We start from the raw sequence: 20753 nt of genomic DNA, 5'->3' as shown, positions 1-20753 counted from the left end.
GTTTATTTACTAAATTAACAACAAACAAAAAAATACTTAAAAGAAAACTTGCCCAACACCAATAAAAACCCCACCACCATTTAGGGGGTCAAATTATTTGCAATAAGTTTCAATTTCTTCCTTAGTTCCGGTTAACATTTCTTTACATACAAAAAGTGCCATTATTTGAATAGCCACAAAATGGACAAATGATAGAAAGCATTATTGGTTGAGGAGCACGGAAACATTTTAAGGTTTTGTGCTGAACCCACAAGGCTCAGTAGGAGAACCGATTAGGCAAGTAGCTCAATTTTCTTTCATTGCTATAAAAGTTCAGTTCTAGAGAATGATTAAAATGATTAAAGCATTATATGGGTAAAAACATACTACTTAATTATTTCCTATTTTAAAAACCGGTGAATCGAACTCCTGACTGTGAGGCGGGAGCGCCACCTCTTAGGCTGCCGCACCACTCAAATATACTCTCAAATGTAGAATATAAAATATTAAACACTATGGCGAATCCAATGAGCAAAGTACCTTACATTCAACAAGAGCCTCCAACCCAGTGTTTCTTCAACCTTGATCAATAAAATGTGCTAGTGAATTTGACTCACACAAGGCTAATTTATTTTTTTATTTATTTATTTATTTATTTATTTATTGGATTTGTATGCCGCCTCTCTCCGCAGACTCGGGGCGGCTAACAACAATGATAAAAAACAGCATGTAACAATCCAGTTAATAAATATTGGAAAAGAGGAAGTAACTCACTGTTGTTTCAGGTAGACAGTGTATCTCTTGTGATTTATGGTAAGAGTGTAAGCCTGAACACTCTGCATATAGAAAGCAAAACAAAGCAAAGAGCAATTTGTTAGAAACAGCTGAATAAACCACAATCATATGCGATAAAAGTTAAGGATTACGGAATAGGTCCATTTTAAGCAAGTGTTTGATACTGGACACGAAGGCAGTTAAAAAGTTAAAGGAAAGATTGAAATCTATGTTTTTCAACCTTGGCATCTTTAATATGTATGGACTGCGGCTCCCAGAATTCCCCCAGACAATCATTAAACAAATCAGTCTAACACAAATTTTAAACACAGTCCATTAAACCAAAATGAGAGAAGAATCTGAAAGAAAGGTCTGTAGTTTTTTTTTAAATCAGGGAAATTTGAAAAAAAAAAAAAGCAAATATGCCTTCAACTGAAAGACTTTAAAGAAGAGGTAACTTGGCAACTTTAATACTTTTGGGCTTCAACTCCCAAAATTCCCCAGGCTGGCTGGAGAATTCTGGGAGTTGAAGTTCATGAATATTAAAGTGGCCACAGTTGGACATCCCTGCTTTTAACCAAGAAGGACTCAAAATTGAAATACTGTACACAAGAAACATTTTTTTTTAAAAAAAATTTAAAACATTGATTTGAAATATCAGTATGTGGATTTCAATCTGCGGAGGCCTGGGATAGAACAATATGTATATAAAATAAACGAATAAATAAATCAAAATGCAATTTAAAACCCCACATATTGTGAGCCGCCCCGAGTCTTCGGAGAGGGGCGGCATACAAATCTAAATAATAAATAAATGAATAAATGAATAAATGAATAAATGAATAAATGAATAAATGAATGAATAAATAAATAAATAAATAAATAAATAAATATGCTGCAACGTTCTACCTGTCAATGACTACTTCAGCTTCAACCACAACACAAGAGCACGCAACAGATTCAAACTTAATATTAACCGCTCCAAACCTGACTGTAAAAAATATGACTTCAGCAACCGAGTTGTCGAAGCATGGAACTCATTACCTGACTCAGTAGTGTCAACCCCTAACCCCCAACATTTTCCCCTTAGACTATTCACGATTGACCTCTCCAGGTCCCTTAGAGGTCAGTAAGGGGCGTGCATAAGTGCACCAGTGTGCCTTCCGTCCCCTGTCCAATTGTCTCTCCTTATCTCATTTATCTTTTCTTCCTTTCAAATATGTTCACCTATACTTTTATATCTTTTCTTCTATTCTTTTCTTTACTTATATTATTACATATCTTTCTCTTCAATGTGTATTATGTATTGGACTAAATAAATGAATAATAAATAAATAAATACCTCATCCACAGCAGAGCCCATACAATCTTCAGATGAGTTGGCTGCTATCTTCAGGGGATAAGTGATATGCAAAAATGTTTGACACTCTAAAAAAGAAAAACCGGGAGAAAGCCCATTAATGTTTCATTTGACAATTGGAATTGTCAAATTTTCTTTTTTTTTTTAATATTCCCTCCTATCAAAAAAATTAGTTCACGTATGAACTAATTCTTTGTCAATTGGAACAATTTTCAGAATCTTCTCCACTCGACCACCTTCAATTTCAGTGAAACTTTACACATATATTCCTTATGGTATAAAACTGTGGTTTGCAAAATTGTATGCACATAAGAACTATATGTGCAAGGTTTTGTTGACTAAGCAATGTTGTTTGGCGGGACCAAGAAGAGCCTTCTCTGTGGCGGCCCCGACTCTCTGGAACCAGCTCCCCGCAGATATCAGAGTTGCCCCCACCCTCCTTGCCTTTCACAAGCTCCTTAAAACCCACCTCTGTCGTCAGGCATGGGGGAATTGAAATTTCCCTTCCCCCTAGGCTTTTAGAATTTATACATGGTATGCTTGTATGTATGAGTGGTTCTTTAAATTGGGGTTTTTTAGATTATTTTTAATATTAGATTTGTTTACATTGTATTTTTATATTGTTGTTAGCCGCCCTGAGTCTTTGGAGAAGGGCGGCATACAAATCTAATAAGTAAGTAAGTAAGTAAGTAAGTAAGTAAGTAAGTAAGTAAGTAAGTAAGTAAGTAAGTAAATAAGTAGATAGATAGACAGACAGACAGACAGACAGACAGACAGACAGACAGAGGTGGTTGAGTGGGGACACCTGGTCCACTTGACAAAGAATGGCCCATATTGCACTCTAGCAAAATATGATTTGCTTTGTCTGGATCTGAGTTTCTAATGTAAATCCAGCCATTGTGGCTTGTAAAAGTTTAGCATTTAGTGTTTTGCATGAACCTAGACATATGAGGTTCATTGATATTTTGGTGTGCTGTTTTTTGTAAAATCTAAGATGGACACAAGTTAGTTTCATATCATGTATCTGTAAGAAAGGCAAGCAACATGAAGTGTCTGTGCCAACATATAAACTATACAATTCACATCATGTGTACACGCACACACAAACACTTACACACAGAGAGAGAGAGAAACAGACAGTAGAAGATAGTAGATGGATGGATGGATGGATGGATGGATGGATGGATGGATGGATGGATGGATGGAGAGAGACAGATAGACAGACAGATAGAAGGTAGGTAGGTAGGTAGGTAGGTAGGTAGAGATAGATAGATAGATAGATAGATAGATAGATAGATAGATAGATAGATAGATAGATAGATAGATAGATAGATATAGACAGAGGGACAGCTAGATGATAGAAGATAGACACAGACATTAGATATAGATTAGATATAGATAGAAAGATAGATAGGATGGATGGATGGAGAGAGAGAACAGACAGAGACAGAAAGACAGACACAATTATAATTATAAACAGATATATATGTATAAATAAATAGGTTATAACGTTTGGGGGGGGATCATGATGACTCCGTCCTCCCTCCCTCCAGCAACCGCTACCCTTCTTCCTCTCAGGACAGGTGGGGAGGAGACGGACGGGCGAGGGTCGTGGCCCATCCAGCGGGGCCGGAGCCTCTCGAGGGGGATAGACCGGGGGGGGGGGGGGTACGGCTGGCCCTGGAGGTGGGCTCCCCCGCCTCCTGCTCACCGCGTTGCGCCAGGAGAGCGGCCAAGGCCAGAAGGCGGAGCGGCCACGCGGGCCCCTGCCTCAGCCTCATGGCGCTGCCGGGCCACCCGCCGGCTCAACGGTCCGGCCTCCGCTTTGGAACGGGCGGGAGGGGAAGGCGGGCGGGGCGAGCAGGCAACGGCGCTGAGGGGCCAAAGGGGCCTTCGCGCCCGACGGGGGCGACGGCCTCCTTCCCTCACAAAGCGGTTGGTTGGGAACGTCTCATGGGCCGCGGCTGGTTTGAGAGCGAGAGCGACTCCCCTTCGCTGCGTTTGCCCTGGGAGGAGAAGCCGGTTGTCCTCCAAGACAGTGTTTTCCAACTTTGGCATCTTGAAGCGATCTGGACTTCAACTCCCAGAATTCCCCAGCCAGCTGGCTGGGGAATTCTGGGAGTTGAAGTCCAGATCGCTTCAAGATGCCAAGGTTGGGAAACACTGCTCCAAGGGAAACCAGAAAGTCCAGGTGCCGCCTCTGGGACCATCGGTTTCATCATGCCTGCTTCTTCTTTCATCCTTTGGGACCATCGGTTTCATCATGCCTGCTTCTTCTTTTTTAAGAATAGAGTGAGAACAAGAATAATGAATGGAACGGAATGGAATAGAATAAGAATAATAGAGTGGAGTGGGACGGAACGGAATAGAACCGAACAGAATATAATAAAATGCAATGCAATGCAATAGAATAGAATGATGGAATTGAATAGAGTAGAATAGGAATAATGGAATGGAATAGAATAGCAATAAGAATAATGGAATAGAATGGAATAGGAATAATGAAATGGAATAGAGTAGAATAGGAATAAGAATAATGGAATAGAATAGGAATAAGAATAATGGAGTAGAGTAAATGAGAATAGAATAGGAATAAGAATAATGGAATAGAATAGGAATAAGTAGAATAGAATAGCAATAATGGAATAGAATAGGAATAAGAATAATGGAGTAGAATAGAATAAGAAGAATTGAATGAAATAGAGTAGAGTAAGAAGAGTAAGAGTAATGAATGGAATAGAATAGAATAAGAATAATGGAATGGAATAGAAAATGAATAGAATAAGAATAATGGAGTGGAATAAGAATAGTGAACAGAATGGAACAATACAATGCTATGCAATAGAATGGAATAGGAATAATGGAATAGAATAGGAATAAGGATACTGAAATGGAATAGACTATAATAAGAATAATGGAATGGAATAGAGTAGAATAGAATAAGAAGAACGGATTGCAATAGAATAGAGTAAGAGTAATGAATGGAATGGAATAGTATTTCAGTATTTTAATACAGTGATCTGCAAGAATCTGGGTCCATTGCGAACAGACAATACTGTATATTCTGTGTCACCAGGAGAGATCAAATTCTTTGTCTGAATAGCAATGCCAAACCATTCACCCAAAAGCTACCCTTAGCAGAATCTTTTTCAACAATGTTTAACCATCCTTGATTGATCTGAAAAAGCAACATTTGCAAGGATCAATTAGATTCTTCCAGCAGGCTAATCAGAGTTCAGGTGCTCATGTCGTTTTCAAAATTTCAAATAAAATGGACCAAACAGTTTAAGTAGGAGAACTTGCAAACGGCCCCTTATTAGCGTATTTAGCAATAGCATTTAGACTTATATACCACTTCGTTGTGCTTTTACAGCCCTCTCTGAGCGGTTTATAGAATCAGCCTCTTGCCCCCCAACAATCTGGGTCCTCATTTGACCCACCTCGGAAGGATGGAAGGCTGAGTCGACCTTGAGCCGGTGGTGAGATTTGAACTGCTGAACTACAGCGAGCAGTTAGCTGAAGGAGCCTGCAGTGCTGCACTCTAACCATTGTGCCACCCAGGCTCTTTAGTCAGCTGTTTAGTTTAGTTGTGGGCAATTCCTGTAACCATCATTTCGAGGCGTCGACAATGGTTAATACATCGAATTTCCTAAGTTAGTGTTTGTTAACTGGAATGATTTAAACTTCCCTAATATATATATATATATACACACTGTATATACCGGTATATTAATTAAACACAGTTGTAAGATCATCCAGCAGAGATAGAATTAGCTGTTTAATACGTGTTGACAGTCACACACAGTGTTAAAAACTATGTACATGCTAAGAATGGATTGCATTGACTTCCAGCAAGAAGAAAGTACCCAGAGGTTTGTGGTACAATTGTGCCCTGCCACAATTTTGGCAAAAAAGCAGGAATGTCTGCAAGGCCTTGGTGACAAAGTCAAAGTTTGGTGGCCATAATGCAGGAGGGGTTTCCCCCCCTCATTTAGCGACTGCCTCACTTAGCAACTATTCGCGCATAACGAAGAGGATGAAAAAGCACAGCCATTCCTCACCCTCCAGCGCCAAGGTTGAAAGGAAGAACCGTAACTCCATCGCGGCTTCAATTGGCAACTACAGTGGTACCTCTACCTAAGAACGGAAACAGGGCCGGAAAAGGTGGGAGAAGCCTCCGTGGGGCCACTCTAGGAATCTCCTGGGAGGAAACGGGGCGGAAAAGGCAGGGAGAAGCCTCTGTGGGGCCTCTCTAGGAATCTCCTGGGAGGAAACAGGGGCGGAAAAGGAGGGGAGAAGCCTCCGTGGGTCCTCTCTAGGAATCTCCTGGGAGGAAACAGGGCCTCCACCCTCCCTGTGATTTCCCCAATCGCACGCCTTATTTGCTTTTACATTGATTCCTATGGGAAAAATTGCTTCTTCTTACAAACTTTTCTACTTAGGAACCTGGTCACGGAACAAATTAAGTTCGTAAATAGAGGTACCACTGTACTTAATTTAGTCACTTTAATGACTAGTTAATCTAGTCACTTTACTGACTAGTTGCTGATCCCAAGAATGGTCGCTAACAGAGGACCCCCTGTAAGCTGATGATGGGAGCTATTCCCAATTCTGCATTCAAAGGAAAAATCCTTCTATCGCAACATCACCAGCCGGGCACTTTGGACTTTTTGACCACAACCCCTACGGGCACACCTGAGTTGAAAGGTGAATCATTTTATTCATTTATTATTTATTAATTTGACTTCTATGCCCGCTCAATCCCTGGGGACTCAGCGCGGCTTCTATTTATAATCATCTCTTTTTCCTGCCAATTCTTCTATCTTTTTTCATTTAAAAAACCCCCACAATGTCAGTGTTAGCAATGAAAGAGTTTGAGCCCTTGGCTGGCAGCCCTGCTTGGATAAGCTTGCAATCATGTACCCACTGAACAAAAGTCCCCATTGAATTCAGTGGGTCCAAAGCAGAGTAGAATACGAGCGCATCGCCATCATTCTTCACATTTTCTCAGGTTGTCTCAGCATCATGCGCTCCAATCCTCGCGAAGCCGTTTAGCGTCGTTGTCTCTGGGTTTGGCCGAAGCTCAAAACTGCAGGCAGGCAAAACTTTTTAGGGGAAAACGCAGCTGTCAAACGTGCCCCGGGAATAGCTTGCCCCCCTCCTGGCTCCGTATTTGGAAGGGACAGCTGCACCCCCGAAGCATAGGACAGGCGAGCCTCAAACTTTTATGTCCCCTTTTGGGCTGCCCGAGATTTAAAGTGCCGCACGCATCTTCACGCCTCTCCGTGGATCGTGTCCTGTTTAAAATATTTTTTCAATCATTCGAGAATAGCCACAATACTCCCAAGGCACAGGAAAAGAATAGCAGCCGGCAGCCCCTCCATCAGAGCTGCCTCCACCTCTGGTTATTTTCTCCCCATCGAGCCAAACTCCATAAATCAGTAGTGGTTTGCACCCGGAATGCACCACGCTATAGTGTGGGTGGTGGAAATGGGAGATGCACATATACCTCCATGTCCCTGATGCGTGCATGCGCCCACCTGCGTGAGATTCGCCTTCTGGCACATGTGCCGGAAGCGAAATCCCACATGATGCTCGCATGCGTGAGATTTCGCCGATTTTTGGCGTTTTTTTGAAATCGCCGAAAATCGGCAAAGTTTCATGCGTGAGAGCGTCCTCAAGCGAGATTTTGCTTCCGGTGCATGCGCAGAACCCAAATCTCACACCGATACATGCGCGTCTACTGGACGTCCACGCACCCACGCCAGTCTCCGGGAACGCACCAGGAGCGCCGGAGACGAGGAACCCTATACTACCCATAATGACGCTTTTCGGGACCGTAAAGGAGGCTTTCGTGAAACGGAGCCAAGCTTATTGATCCTTCAAAATAGTCAGGACCCCCTTCCCTCGACTTATTTAATTTTCTGGCGGCAAAAAAAACCCCCTCAGGGACTGGCAGGTAGGTGGGATTGCATATGTCAAGTTTCACGCGGTTAAATCTAATCGTTAAAAAAAGGAAGATGGCCTTGAATCCAAACCATTGTTCCAGTTCAAGCTGACATCGCCCAGCAATGCGGGTCAAAAGCCGTTGACTTGGGCGGTTTTGACGAGCTCGGCGATTTCAGATCCTGGAGAGGAATTTGATAAAACGGTTTACATTCCACGGTTGTTGTTTTTTGCATTTCGCGTTTGCTTCTGTGTTTCCTTTCCGAAGGAAGAAAAAAGAGAGTTTCCGGAGTCGCTTGATGGACAGTTGAGGCAGCTCGGTTCTAAGAAAGGGAGAGGGAAGGGTTGCAGACTTGCAAAAGGCCAAAACAATGTTTTATACAGGGGGCAAAGGGGCCGGTCGAGAGGGGAGAAACGGTTCCGATGCCCTTGAAGGTTTCGCCGCCGGGGGTGGAGGCCTATAAAGAAAAGACAATAATAGTTAAATCCAATTTTTTTTACAACCAGTTCGTGGCTTGGTGGGCGTGGCAGGGGAAGGAATTTAGCAATGCAGTCGAATAGAAAAGAAAAAAGACTCAAATTAACTTTAAAGAAAAGGGGGATATCACAGAGAGAAAAATGTAAATGTGAAATTCATATTCTTTGTGGACTTTGTGGTTGTTATGGGGGGGGTTTTTGTATCAGTTTATGTTTTATGGGGTTTGGGAACACCAAGTTCAGAACAGCTAGGCCTGAGAACTGGCCCATATTAGCATAGCAAAGCCAGAGGGAGGGCTGGAATAGACAAAAGCCCCAAAGCAGCATTAGACATCTGTTAAGCGTTTCTACAAAACCTTCTCCAAACCAAGTTAGAGGAAGTGTTGTAACCCTCAGCTTATCTCCTTCTCCCCAAATACTGACCTTGGTGGGACACGCTGTTGGTCCACAGACGATGCCACCTGTGTGGGAGAAAGAAACAAAGGGAGGGTCCTAATTAGGTTTTACAAGAGGTAGTTAAGAAATGGGGTAAGAATTGCACAATGTCTGTTGGCAAATAGAATAGAATAGAATTCTATTGGAATACTGTGTTCAGTTCTGGAGACCTCACCTACAAAAAGATATTGACAAAATTGAACGGGCTACAAGAATGGTGGAAGGTCTTAAGCATAAAACATATCAGGAAAGACTTCATGAACTCCATCTGTATAGTCTGGAGGACAGAAGGAAAAGGGGGGACATGATCGAAACATTTAAATATGTGAAAGGGTTAAATAAGGTCCAGGAGGGAAGTGTTTTTAATAGGAAAGTGAACACAAGGACAAGGGGACACAATCTGAGGTTAGTTGGGGGAAAGATCAAAAGCAACATGAGAAAATATTATTTTACTGAAAGAGTAGTAGATCCTTGGAACAAACTTCCAGCAGACGTGGTGGATAAATCCACAGTAACTGAATTTAAACATGCCTGGGATAAACATATATCCATCCTAAGATAAAATACAGAAAATAGTATAAGGGCAGACTAGATGGACCATGAGGTCTTTTTCTGCCGTCAGTCTTCTATGTTTCTATGTTTCTAGAATAGAATAGAATGGAATGGAATAGAATAGAATAGAATAGAACAGAATTCTTTATTGGCCAAGTGGGATTGGACACACAAGGAATTTGTCTTTGGTGCAGATGCTCTCAGTGTACATAAAAGAAAAAGAGACATTTGTCAAGAATCGTGAGGTATAACACTTAATGATTGTCGTAGGGGTCAAATAAGCAATGATGAAACAATCAATGTTAATAAAAATCTCGGGATACAGGCAACAAGTTACAGTCATACAGTCCTAAATGGGAGGAAAAGGATGATAGGAATGATGAGAAAAAACTAGTAGAAATAGAAGTGCAGACTTAGTAAAAAGTTTGACAATGTTGGGGGAATTATTTGTTTAGCAGAGTGATGGCGTTCAGGGGGAAAACTGTCCTTGTGTCTAGTTGTCTTGGTGTGCAGTGCTCTGTAGCGACATTCTGACCCCTGTGAAATGGTTGTTCAACCCCCCAAAGGAGTTCTAACCGGACTTCCACCTCCCATTTTTTTTCTTAAAACCTACCAACATTTGTAAACAGTGGAAATATTGCTGTTCTTACCCCGGACGATGATGTACTTCTGGAAGAATACGGAAAGCTGCGTGGACGTTCGGTCTGAACAGCCGGCTGCCTACCGGTATCCGACCTGCGAAAGCATCTAAACAAATGGGTAAAATTGAGTAAAGGTGGGTCAAATGAGGACCCGGATTGTGGGGGCAATAGGTTGGCTCTGTTAAAAAGTGTTTATTGCTAACATGTTGTAAGCTGCCCTTGAGACTAAGGAGAAGGGCGGCATAAAAATCAAATCAAATCAATCAATCAATAAACGGAGAAAATACTTTTATTGCAACTTTATTGGAGGAGGGTGGCCTCCGTGGGGCCTCTCTAGGAATCTCCTGGGAGGAAACAGGGCCTCCACCCTCCCTGTGGTTTCCCCAATCGCACACATTATTTGCTTTTACATTGGTTCCTATGGGAAAAATTGCTTCTTCTTACAAACTTCTCTACTTAAGATCCTGGCCATGGAACGAATTAAGTTAGTAAATAGAGGCACCCCTATATTTTGTTCTGTTTCAAAACCAAACCCAGAGATATTTTCAGAAAACAGAGAAAAAGAAAACTTACCTGCAACAGGTGTCCACGAGTGGCAACCAGGAAGGAGCCCTTTTACTTTTCGTACAATAAAGAATGAGTACAACTATCACGACGGGAAGAACTACGAATACAAACACCAGGATCCAGTTTCGTGCGGCGATGTTGCTGTCTGGGGAAAAAAAAGAAAGAAAGAGGAAGGAAGCTTCTACCGGAGCCTTCTTCGTTTTTCCGAAGGACAGGTTCTCCACTCCGGAGACTTACCGTCGTAAGTCGGTCCGCTGTCTATACTGCCCCCATATCCCGGGGAGTCGCAGTACGGAGGTGCCCAGTCTGAATTGCAATGGCAATTTTTATTGCTGTTGCATACCTGTTTGAGAGAGGGAAGAATGATATTTTGGTGAATTCAGTGGCAGAGCAAAATGCCAATGTTTGCGTTCAGAATTTGTGGGACAGTAGCGGGTTGCACCAGGTACAGCTGGGATTGGGGTTCCGGTAGCGGAAATTGAGACGCATATACATCTCGGTGCCTCCCTACTTGGACGTGGTAGAAGAAAACTAACTACAGTTTTGAAACCAGCATGCCAAATTAACTATAAAAAAGCTCAACAATCAAACTCAACAGAAATTGTGTTACAAATTATTATTATTATTATTATTATTATTATTATTATTATTATTATTATTATTATTGATTTACTTGGGAGTTCTATTGTGTTATTTTATTTATTTATTTACTTACTTACTTACTTACTTTATTTATTTATTTATTTATTAGATTTGTATGCCGCCCATCTCCGCAGACTCGGGGCGGCTCACAACAGTAACAACAACAGTATACAATGTATTATTATTATTATTATTATTATTATTATTATTATTTATTAGATTTGTATGCCGCCCCTCTCCGAAGACTCGGGGTGGCTCACAACAGTAATAAAAACAATATAGTAGTGGAACAAATCTAATATTAAAAAACATATAAAACCCTATCATTATTTTAAAAAACCAAACAAATCTAATATTAAAAAAGTATATTGAAAAAGTATATATAAAAAAGTATATCTAATATTTTAAAAGTAAATTGTTCCCCGGTGTAATAACAACAGAGTTGAAAGGGACCTTGGAGGTCTTCTAGTCCAACCCCCTGTTTAGGCGTTTTCGTTCGGAACTTACCCCACGCGCGTTGCATTTATTCTTGATGTCACAGTCATAATCTAAGACGGACGCATTGACGCATTGGTAGTGTTTGCAGACCTGGAACAAAGCAACCGCCACATGGTTCATTGATATGCAAGCTGTTAAAACACCGATTATCTGAGACATCTTCAACCTGGCCCTGTTCCAATGTATCTAGATGGGAACCAGCCAAATTTTCAGCTAAACGTAAAAGCAAAGCAAAGGTTTTTTTTTAAAAAAAAAAAGATTTAATTGGATTTGTATGCCGCCCCTCTCCGAGGACCCGGGGCGGCTCACAGCATGTACAGAAAAACAAGAAACAGTAATAACAATCCAATTAATAATACATTAAAAAACAATCTTTAAAATTCTAATTAAAAAACTATCAATACCATTCATTCAACAATCAAACTAAAGCATTTATTGGTCAGGGGGGGAAGATCTGAGGAACCCCAGGCCTGGCGGCAAAGATGAGTTTTTAAACTCTTTCAGAAGGTGAGGAGGGTGGGGGCAGTACGAATCTCCGGGGGGAGCTGATTCCAGAGGGCCGGGGCCCCCACAGAGAAGGCTCTTCCCCTAGGTCCCGCCAGCCAACATTGTTTGGTTGATGGGACCCCAAGGAGACCAACTCTGTTGGACCTCACCGGTCGCTGGGATTCGTGTGGCAGAAGGCGGTCTTGGAGATATTCTGGTCCGATGCTATATAGGGCTTTATAGGTCATAACCAACACTTTGAATTGTGTCTGGAAACAGATCAGTAGCCAATGCAGTCCATGAAGACTCGGGGCGGCTCACAACAACAATAACAATACAATATAATACAAACCTAATATTAAAAATAACAAGTTAAAACCGATTGGTCATGACCTTTAAAGCCCTACATGGCATTGGACCAGAGTACCTCCGGAACCGCCTGCTACTGCACGAATCCCAGCGGCCAATCAGGTCCCACAGAGTTGGCCTTCTCCGGGTCCCATCGACTAAACAATGTCGTCTGGCGGGCCCCAGGGGAAGAGCCTTCTCTGTGGCGGCCCCGACCCTCTGGAATCAACTCCCCCCGGAGATTAGAACTGCTCCCACCCTCGTCTTCCGTAAACTACTTAAGATCTACCTATACCGCCAGGCATGGGGGATTTGAGACACCTTTCCCCCAGGCTTATTATAATTTATGTTTGGTATGTATGTGCTGTTTGGTTTGTAATTATGATAGGGTTTCTAGTTTTTTCTTAATATTAGATTTGTGCCAGTATAATATTGTTTTTATTATTGTTGTGAGCCGCCCCGAGTCTTCGGAGAAGGGCAGCATATAAATCTAATAAATTATTATTATTATTATTATTATTATTATTATTATTATTATTATTATTATTACTACTAAAAACAATCAATACTACACAATCACACCACACTCAAATGCTACAAGTCAAAAGGGAGGGGATTAGCAACCTCCCCCCATGCCTGGCGACATAAATGGGTCTTCAACATCTTGCGGAAAGGCGAGGAGCGTGGAGGCAGTTCGAATCTCTGGGGGGGAGTTGATTCCAGAGGGCCGGGGCCGCCACAGAGAAGGCCCTTCCCCTGGGTCCCGGGAGCCGACATTGTTTAGTCGACGGGACCCGGAGAAGGCCAACTCTGTAGGACCCAATCAGCCGCTGGGATTCGTGCGGCAAACTTTAATAACATACCTTTCCAGGTGCGCACTTGGTGCCTTCGTTCACCATCCCTGGATCCGGCACGTCGGACCCTAGCTGGAAGTCGACACCCCAACAGGTGGTGTCTTTGATGGGAGTTCGGATGATGGCCGGCTTGATCCGAAAGACCGGCAAAGTTTCCACGTTCTCGCATTGCAGCTTTCCACACATGGCATTCCTGACACGAGACAAGAACCATCACTGCAACGGCATCCTGACCCAGCTCTCAAACATGATAAACATGAGTTGGCCTTCTCCGGGTCCTGTCGACTAAACAATGTCGTTTGGCGGGACCCAGGGGAAGAGCCTTCTCTGTGGCGGCCCCGACCCTTTGGAACCAACTCCCCCCGGATATCAGAGTTGCCCCCACCCTCCTAGCCTTTCATAAGCTCCTTAAAACCCACCTCTGTCGTCAGGCATGGGGGAATTGATACTTTCCCTCCCCCTAGGCTTATAAAATTTATGCATGGTATGTCTGTATGTATGATTGGTTTTTAAATTGGGGTTTTAAATTAACTTAAACTTAAATATTAGATTTGTTTACATTGTACTATTATTGCTGTGAGCCGCCCCGAGTCTGCGGAGAGGGGCAGCATACAAATCTGATAAATAAATAAATAAATAAATAAATAAATAAATACATAAATAATAAACACTGTACCCGGTTTCCCCGAAAAAAAGTACAGCGTCTTATATTAATTTTTGCTCCCAAAATGTGCTACGTCTCATTTTCAGGGGATGTCTTATTTTTTTTTCAATGAAGAAGAATTAACTCTTCCACTAAACAATTAATTGATAATAAGCTTTAAATATGGCAAATTGGAACCCCTATGCCTATCAATCAAATTATTTAATAAATAGAAGCAATATATATCAAGCACTATCAATGCCACCAATTACTAGTTTAGCTTATAACTACTGTATTAAACTATAAAATAAACACAGTAAAATTATTCTAACAGATTATATAGATTCCTAATACCATAGTTATACATTACAATAGTTCTTAGCAAATTGTAATTAGCAAATCTTAATTACTATTATTTGTCCATATAAGTACTTATTGGTTAAATTAGAGGGAAAACTGCCCCCTACCGTATTTAAAACTACGTCTTACTTCGTCTTACTTTCGGGAGATGTCTTATATTAGGCAATTCTTCGAAACCTCTCCTACTTCTTATTTACTTTTGGGGAAACAGGGTAGTTAACCCAGTGCTTCTCAAATAGTAGGGTGCTTCCCTCTGGGGGGGGAGCTTTGCCAGGGGCGGTGCATGACCCCAGGGAAGGTATTCCTTTTTTGCCGCAGGAAGTAGGACGCACGAATAATTGCCATAAAAAAATTCCCTCTCTCCTTCCCCCTTGTTCCTTTTCCTTCCTTCTCCTCTTCCCTCGGCTTTCTCCCCAACTCCTGCCTTCTTACTATGGGGCATAGCTACTTGGCCCATAACCTGTTGGGCAGAGAGAGTTTTGCACACACGGAAGTTAACCCACCAAGTAGCCACGATTAACCACTATACCTAATTGAAGTCTTCAACGAAACCCAGCAGCAGGCTTTCTTGTAAAAATATATTTCACTTCTGTTTTATCAAACTGCTTCTCTAAATAAACTGTCATACAATACAATGGTACCTCTACTTAAGAACGCCTCTACTTAAGGACTTTTCTAGATAAGAACCGGGTGTTCAAGATTATTTTGCCTCTTCTTTAGAACCATTTTCTACTTAAGAACCCGAGCACGGAAAATTTTCCCAGGAAATTTGAGAGCGACATGAAGGCCCGGCCAGTTTCCTGCCATTCCCCCTTTAATCCCGGCCATCTCGGGCTTTTCTGGGCTGCCAGAGGAGCCTTTTGGTGGCGCTTAAGGAGGCTTTGGCAGTCCAGAGCGAACGAAGCATTTTCCTTTCTCTGGGCACTTGGAGAGGGAATAAAACTCTGCCAGCGCCCAGAGGAAAAAAACCCCACTCCCTTTACTCTGGATAGCGACTGTCCTCCTCCTCTTCTTCCTCCCCCTCCTCCCACCCAAATTCCGAGCTTTTATTTCTTTCCTAATGGGTTTGCACGCATTATTTGCTTTTACATTGATTCCTATGGGAAAAATTGCTTCTACTTACAAACTTTTCCACTTAAGAACCTGGTCATGGAACGAATTAAGTTCTTAAGTAGAGGGATCACTGTACTTTCATATAGGTCCTATAATATCCACAACTGCAACCACTAAGCACTAACCACTAAATTACAAACCACTCTGTATCAAACCACTCTGTATCAAACCACTCTGTATAACAAAGCCACACCCATGCAAGGGTGTTCCTCCTTATATAGGATACAGCCAATCATGTTGCAGTACAATTAGCAAACCCACGATTACACGCTGATTATGGCTTACATCGGCCTCTCCTGTGGTTACAAACCATTTACTTGCACTGTGATATTACCTTCAGAAATGAACTTATTTCTGACACTTACCAGCTTGAACATTTCTTGTATTCGCGGTTCTGATACCCGCAGTTTCCAAACCGATCCCCTTTGGAGTTCACATCCGAGAAACAAATTTTGGGGGCCACTTTGGCTTCTGCAAAAGACACATTTGGGAAGCAACGTTAGCAACCCAAAGCTCCCCTTTCTCTCCCCCCACCCCTTACCTTACAATGCCCCAAAATGGGAGCAAATATCATCACCACCCTCAGCTTTGTAGCATGAGAGAGAGAGTCGTCGACTTATAACCACAACTGAGCCCAAATTTATGTCACTAAGTAGGACTGCTGCAAAATGGGTTTTGTACAAAGTTGAATGTGCACAACAGCCTGTGAAATTGATTGTCAGTGTTGCTTCCCAAGTGGACAGTTTGATTTTACAGAATTTTGATTTACTTGGGAGTTCTATTGTGTTATTTTATTCATTTATTCATTCATTCATTCATTTATTTATTCGTTTATTTATTCATTCATTCGTTCGTTCGTTTGTTTATTATTATTATTATTATTATTATTATTATTATTATTTATTAGATTTGTATGCCGCCCCTTTCCGTAGACTCGGAGCGGCTCACAACACAATAAAACAGTTCATGACAAATCTAATAATTTACAATTTAAAATATTTTAAAAACCCATTATTTAAGCAAACATACATACAAGCGTACCATACATAAATTGAATTGTATAGGCCCGGGGGAGATGTCTCAGTTCCCCCATGCCTGACGACAAAGGTGGGTTTTAAGGAGTTTACGAAAGGCAAAGAGGGTAGGGGCAGTTCTAATCTCTGGGGGGAGCTGGTTCCAGAGAGTCGGGGCCGCCACAAAGAAGGCTCTTCCCCTGGGGCCCGCCAACCAACATTGTTTAGTTGACGGGACCCGGAGAAGGCCAACTCTGTGGGACCTAATCGGTCGCTGGGATTCGTGCGGCAGAAGGCGGTCTCGGAGATATTCTGGTCCGATGCCATGAAGGGCTTTATAGGTCATAACCAACACTTTGAATTGTGCCCGGAAATTGATCGGCAACCAATGCAGACTGCGGAGTGTTGGTGTGACATGGGCATACTTAGGGAAGCCCAAGATTGCTCTCTCAGCTGCATTCTGCACGATCTGAAGTTTCCGAACACTTTTCAAAGGTAGCCCCATGTAGAGAGCATTACAGTAGTCGAGCCTCGAGATGATGAGGGTTTACTTACTTACTTACTTACTTACTTACTTACTTATTTATATGCCGCCCCGAGTTTGCGGAAAGGGGCGGCATATAAATCCAATAAATCTAATCTAATCTAATCTAATCTTACTTTATTTATTTATTTGATTTGATTTTATTTGATTTGTATGCCGCCTCTCTCTGTTGTTTAAGTGTTCCCTTTATTTTTTTGAGCAGTGTACATATAATAAAAAGCAATTATAAAGTTTCGACAAGAGAAATGGGAGTTTGAAAAAGGTTGATTGGGCTTGTTTTTCCTTTTGAAGACGTTTCGCTTCTCATCCAAGAAGCTTCCTCAGATCTGACAGCTCTTCCATTCATTCAGTCAGAGCCGAAGAAGTTTCTTCGATCAGAAGTGATATACTGTATCTTCCAATATTGCATTGGCAGTTCTGTGTTAGCAAAAACTTCAGAAGAGAAGGATTATGGGGTAGTGATTTCTGACAGTCTCAAAATGGGTGAGCAGTGTGGTCGGGCGGTAGGAAAAGCAAGTAGGATGCTTGGCTGCATAGCTAGAGGTATAACAAGCAGGAAGAGGGAGATTGTGATCCCCTTATATAGAGCGCTGGTGAGACCACATTTGGAATAATACTGTGTTCAGTTCTGGAGACCTCACCTACAAAAAGATATTGACAAAATTGAACGGGTCCAAAGACGGGCTACAAGAACGGTGGAAGTTCTTAAGCATAAAACGTATCGGGAAAGACTTCATGAACTCCATCTGTATAGTCTGGAGGACAGAAGGAAAAGGGGGGACATGATCGAAACATTTAAATATGTTAAAGGGTTAAATAAGGTTCAGGAGGGAAGTGTTTTTAATAGGAAAGTGAACACAAGAATAAGGAGACACAATCTGAAGTTAGTTGGGGGAAAGATCAAAAGCAACGTGAGAAAATATTATTTCACTGAAAGAGTAGTAGATCCTTGGAACAAACTTCCAGCAGACCTGGTTGGTAAATCCACAGTAACTGAATTTAAACATGCCTGGGATAAACATATATCCATCCTAAGATAAAATAAAGGAAATAGTATAAGGGCAGAATAGATGGACCATGAGGTCTTTTTCTGCCGTCAGTCTTCTATGTTTCTATGTTTCTAAGAAATAAAAGTCCAGTGGCCTCCTGAAAAAGCATCTCTGAGTCCGATTAGCAGCAGTCTATCCAGGCTCAGAGCAGAAACGCGTCCTTGACGAAGGCCAACAATGGTTTGGCTGTCTCGGTTCAACCCAGAATCCCCCTTACGTGGTCCAAAGAGATCCTGGCACTGCAACTCGTATTCCTGGCAGGCTCCATCGTAGCAGTAGGCCCGGTCTTGGCGGCAAGGGTGCCCATTCTGAACGGTGACATCCTGCGGGCAGAAGGCCGAAGACCCATTGCAGAACTCGGGGAGGTCGCATTCGCCGGCTCTCTCCCGGCACACGGTGCCCTTGGAAAGGTACTGGAGGGAGAAGAAGGGGGGGGAAGGGGCCACAGGTGATGTTTTGAGAGCCGTTAAAGAAATGGATCTGAGTTTGCCCTGGGTCTTCGCAGATATGATGTGGAATGGCTGTTCCAAGAGTTCTGCATTCACCGTTTGTTTGGGGATGGGATAGGATGTGACGGGGACTAAGATGAATAGAATAGAATAGAATAGAATGGAATAGAGAATAGAGTAGAGTAGAAGAGAACAAATAGCCGCCCCGAGTCTACGGAGAGGGGCGGCATACAAATCTAATAAATAATAATAGAATGGAGTGGAGTGGAGTGGAATGGAATGGACTGGAATGGAATGGACTGGAATGGAATAGAATTCAGAACAGAATAGAAAAAATAGAATAGAATTCAGAATAATATAGAATAGAATTCAGAATAGAATAGAATTCAGAATACAATAGAATAGAAAAGAATAGAATTCAGAATAGAATAGAAGTCAGAATAGAATACAATAGAATAGAATTCAGAATAGAATTCAGAATAGAATAGAAGTCAGAATAGAATAGAATAGAATACAATAGAATTCAAAATAGAATTGTAATAGAATAGAATTCAGAATAGAATTCAAAATTGAATAGAATAGAATTCAGAATAGAATTCAAAATTGAATAGAATAGAATTCAGAATAGAATTCAGAATAGAATTCAGAATAGAATTCAGAATAGAATAGAATAGAATTCAGAATAGGATTCAGAACAGAATAGAATATGGAATGGAATAGAATAGGGAATATGGACCAGACTAGAACAGAACAGAACAGAGCAGGGGTTTCTTACCTGACAATCTTTGCAACAATCTCCGTAGCCGCAGCCAGACCCAGAGCGCAGCCTGCATGTTCCTGCCTCACAGCAGGGATCAGATTTACACTCCTGAAAAAAAGACCAACACAGACCTAGCGCTTCTGGCGTCATGTGGCAATAAAGTATTTATTTATTTATAGGCAATTTCCAATTTTTTTTCTCTCTCTTGCCTTCCTGAAATTTCTCTCTCACGTCCCAAACTTGTTGGAAGCTAAAACTGACCCTGGCAACCAGTGATGGGTCCCACTTACCTTCCCTACCGGTTAGCATCGTGTCGGAAGTGCGCATTTTGCTTCTGGTGTGTGCGGCGTTCTGCCTTACACATCCGAGTGACCGATCAGATCCCACAGAGTCGGTTTCCTCCAAGTCTCCTCAGCCAAACGATGGCGGCTGGCAGGACGATGGGGAGGGCCTTCTCTGTGGTGGCTCCGGCACTCTAGAACCAGCTTCCCCTGGAGATTCACACCACCCCCACTCTCCTGGCCTTCCAAAAGGCTTTAAAAACATGACCCTGCCAGCAGGCCTGCGAATAGCGCTGAGCACCGACATCTTGCTCCAACCTGATTATTGTATGATTTTGATATGAATGTTTTTACTATGGGGTTTAACTTTTTGCATCCTATTTTATTGTTGTTCGCCGCCCTGAGTCCGCAAAAAGATGGGCGGCATATAAATGTAATCAAATCGAATCAAGATAATGGCTCTCTGCCCATGCACAGAAGGTTTTGAGCATGCGCAGAGCAGGGGCAGGTTCCTCTTCCCTTCCTACTGTTGTGTATTGTGACATTTCGCCTGCGTGTGTGCACGTGCTTCCTAGTAACGATTTTGCTTCCGTGCATATGCAGAGGGACGATTTTCCTTCTGCGCATGCTCAGAGAGCCGAAAAACCACTGAAAATTAGGAGGGGAAAGATGGCGGCACTAGGGGTAGGCTGCTAGCCGGAACGCTAAATTGGACTCGCGGCGGCGGCTCGTGGGGCCAGCACAATTTTGCTTTTGCACCTCTGGAGATAGCAAAATCGCGCACAGAACCACAAGTGCACCTGTATTTCGGCATGCGCGGAAGCAAAAAAATCGTCACCGAAACACGGGCGCACCTGCGCGGTTTTGGTGCCTCCACAGGTGCAGAAGCAAAATCACGCTGGCCTCGCAAACACTCATGAGCCGGGGCGGCGATTTAGCGTTCCGGCTAGAGCACACCCCTGACCAGCACACATGGCAAAAA

At 42.3% G+C, this 20753-nt stretch overlaps 2 protein-coding genes across 2 annotated transcripts in view; both read right to left on the bottom strand.

The window, feature by feature from the left end:
- Positions 1-3966, bottom strand: part of LOC139175093 (disintegrin and metalloproteinase domain-containing protein 32-like) — a 31408-nt gene extending 27442 nt beyond the window's left edge. The window contains exons 1-3 of the mRNA XM_070765978.1: positions 3825-3966; positions 2096-2181; positions 754-815 (exon numbers count right to left, since the gene is read on the bottom strand). Of these exons, the coding sequence (XP_070622079.1) occupies positions 754-815; positions 2096-2181; positions 3825-3894 (218 nt within the window). The 5' untranslated portion in view covers positions 3895-3966. The remainder of the gene's footprint in view (positions 1-753; positions 816-2095; positions 2182-3824) is intronic.
- Positions 3967-5878: 1912 nt separating this feature from the next.
- Positions 5879-20753, bottom strand: part of ADAM9 (ADAM metallopeptidase domain 9) — a 34141-nt gene continuing 19266 nt past the window's right edge. The window contains exons 13-22 of the mRNA XM_070765440.1: positions 19506-19598; positions 18499-18694; positions 16041-16146; positions 13569-13752; positions 11881-11961; positions 10969-11074; positions 10738-10876; positions 10174-10270; positions 8960-8997; positions 5879-8517 (exon numbers count right to left, since the gene is read on the bottom strand). Coding sequence (XP_070621541.1) covers positions 8436-8517; positions 8960-8997; positions 10174-10270; positions 10738-10876; positions 10969-11074; positions 11881-11961; positions 13569-13752; positions 16041-16146; positions 18499-18694; positions 19506-19598 — 1122 coding nt within the window. The 3' untranslated portion in view covers positions 5879-8435. The remainder of the gene's footprint in view (positions 8518-8959; positions 8998-10173; positions 10271-10737; positions 10877-10968; positions 11075-11880; positions 11962-13568; positions 13753-16040; positions 16147-18498; positions 18695-19505; positions 19599-20753) is intronic.

The sequence above is a fragment of the Erythrolamprus reginae genome, chromosome 12 (genome assembly GCF_031021105.1).
Source record: "Erythrolamprus reginae isolate rEryReg1 chromosome 12, rEryReg1.hap1, whole genome shotgun sequence".
Lineage (NCBI taxonomy): Eukaryota > Metazoa > Chordata > Lepidosauria > Squamata > Dipsadidae > Erythrolamprus > Erythrolamprus reginae.
The sequence above is the reverse complement of the archived record's forward strand: the minus strand, read 5'-3'. Positions and strand labels throughout refer to the sequence as shown.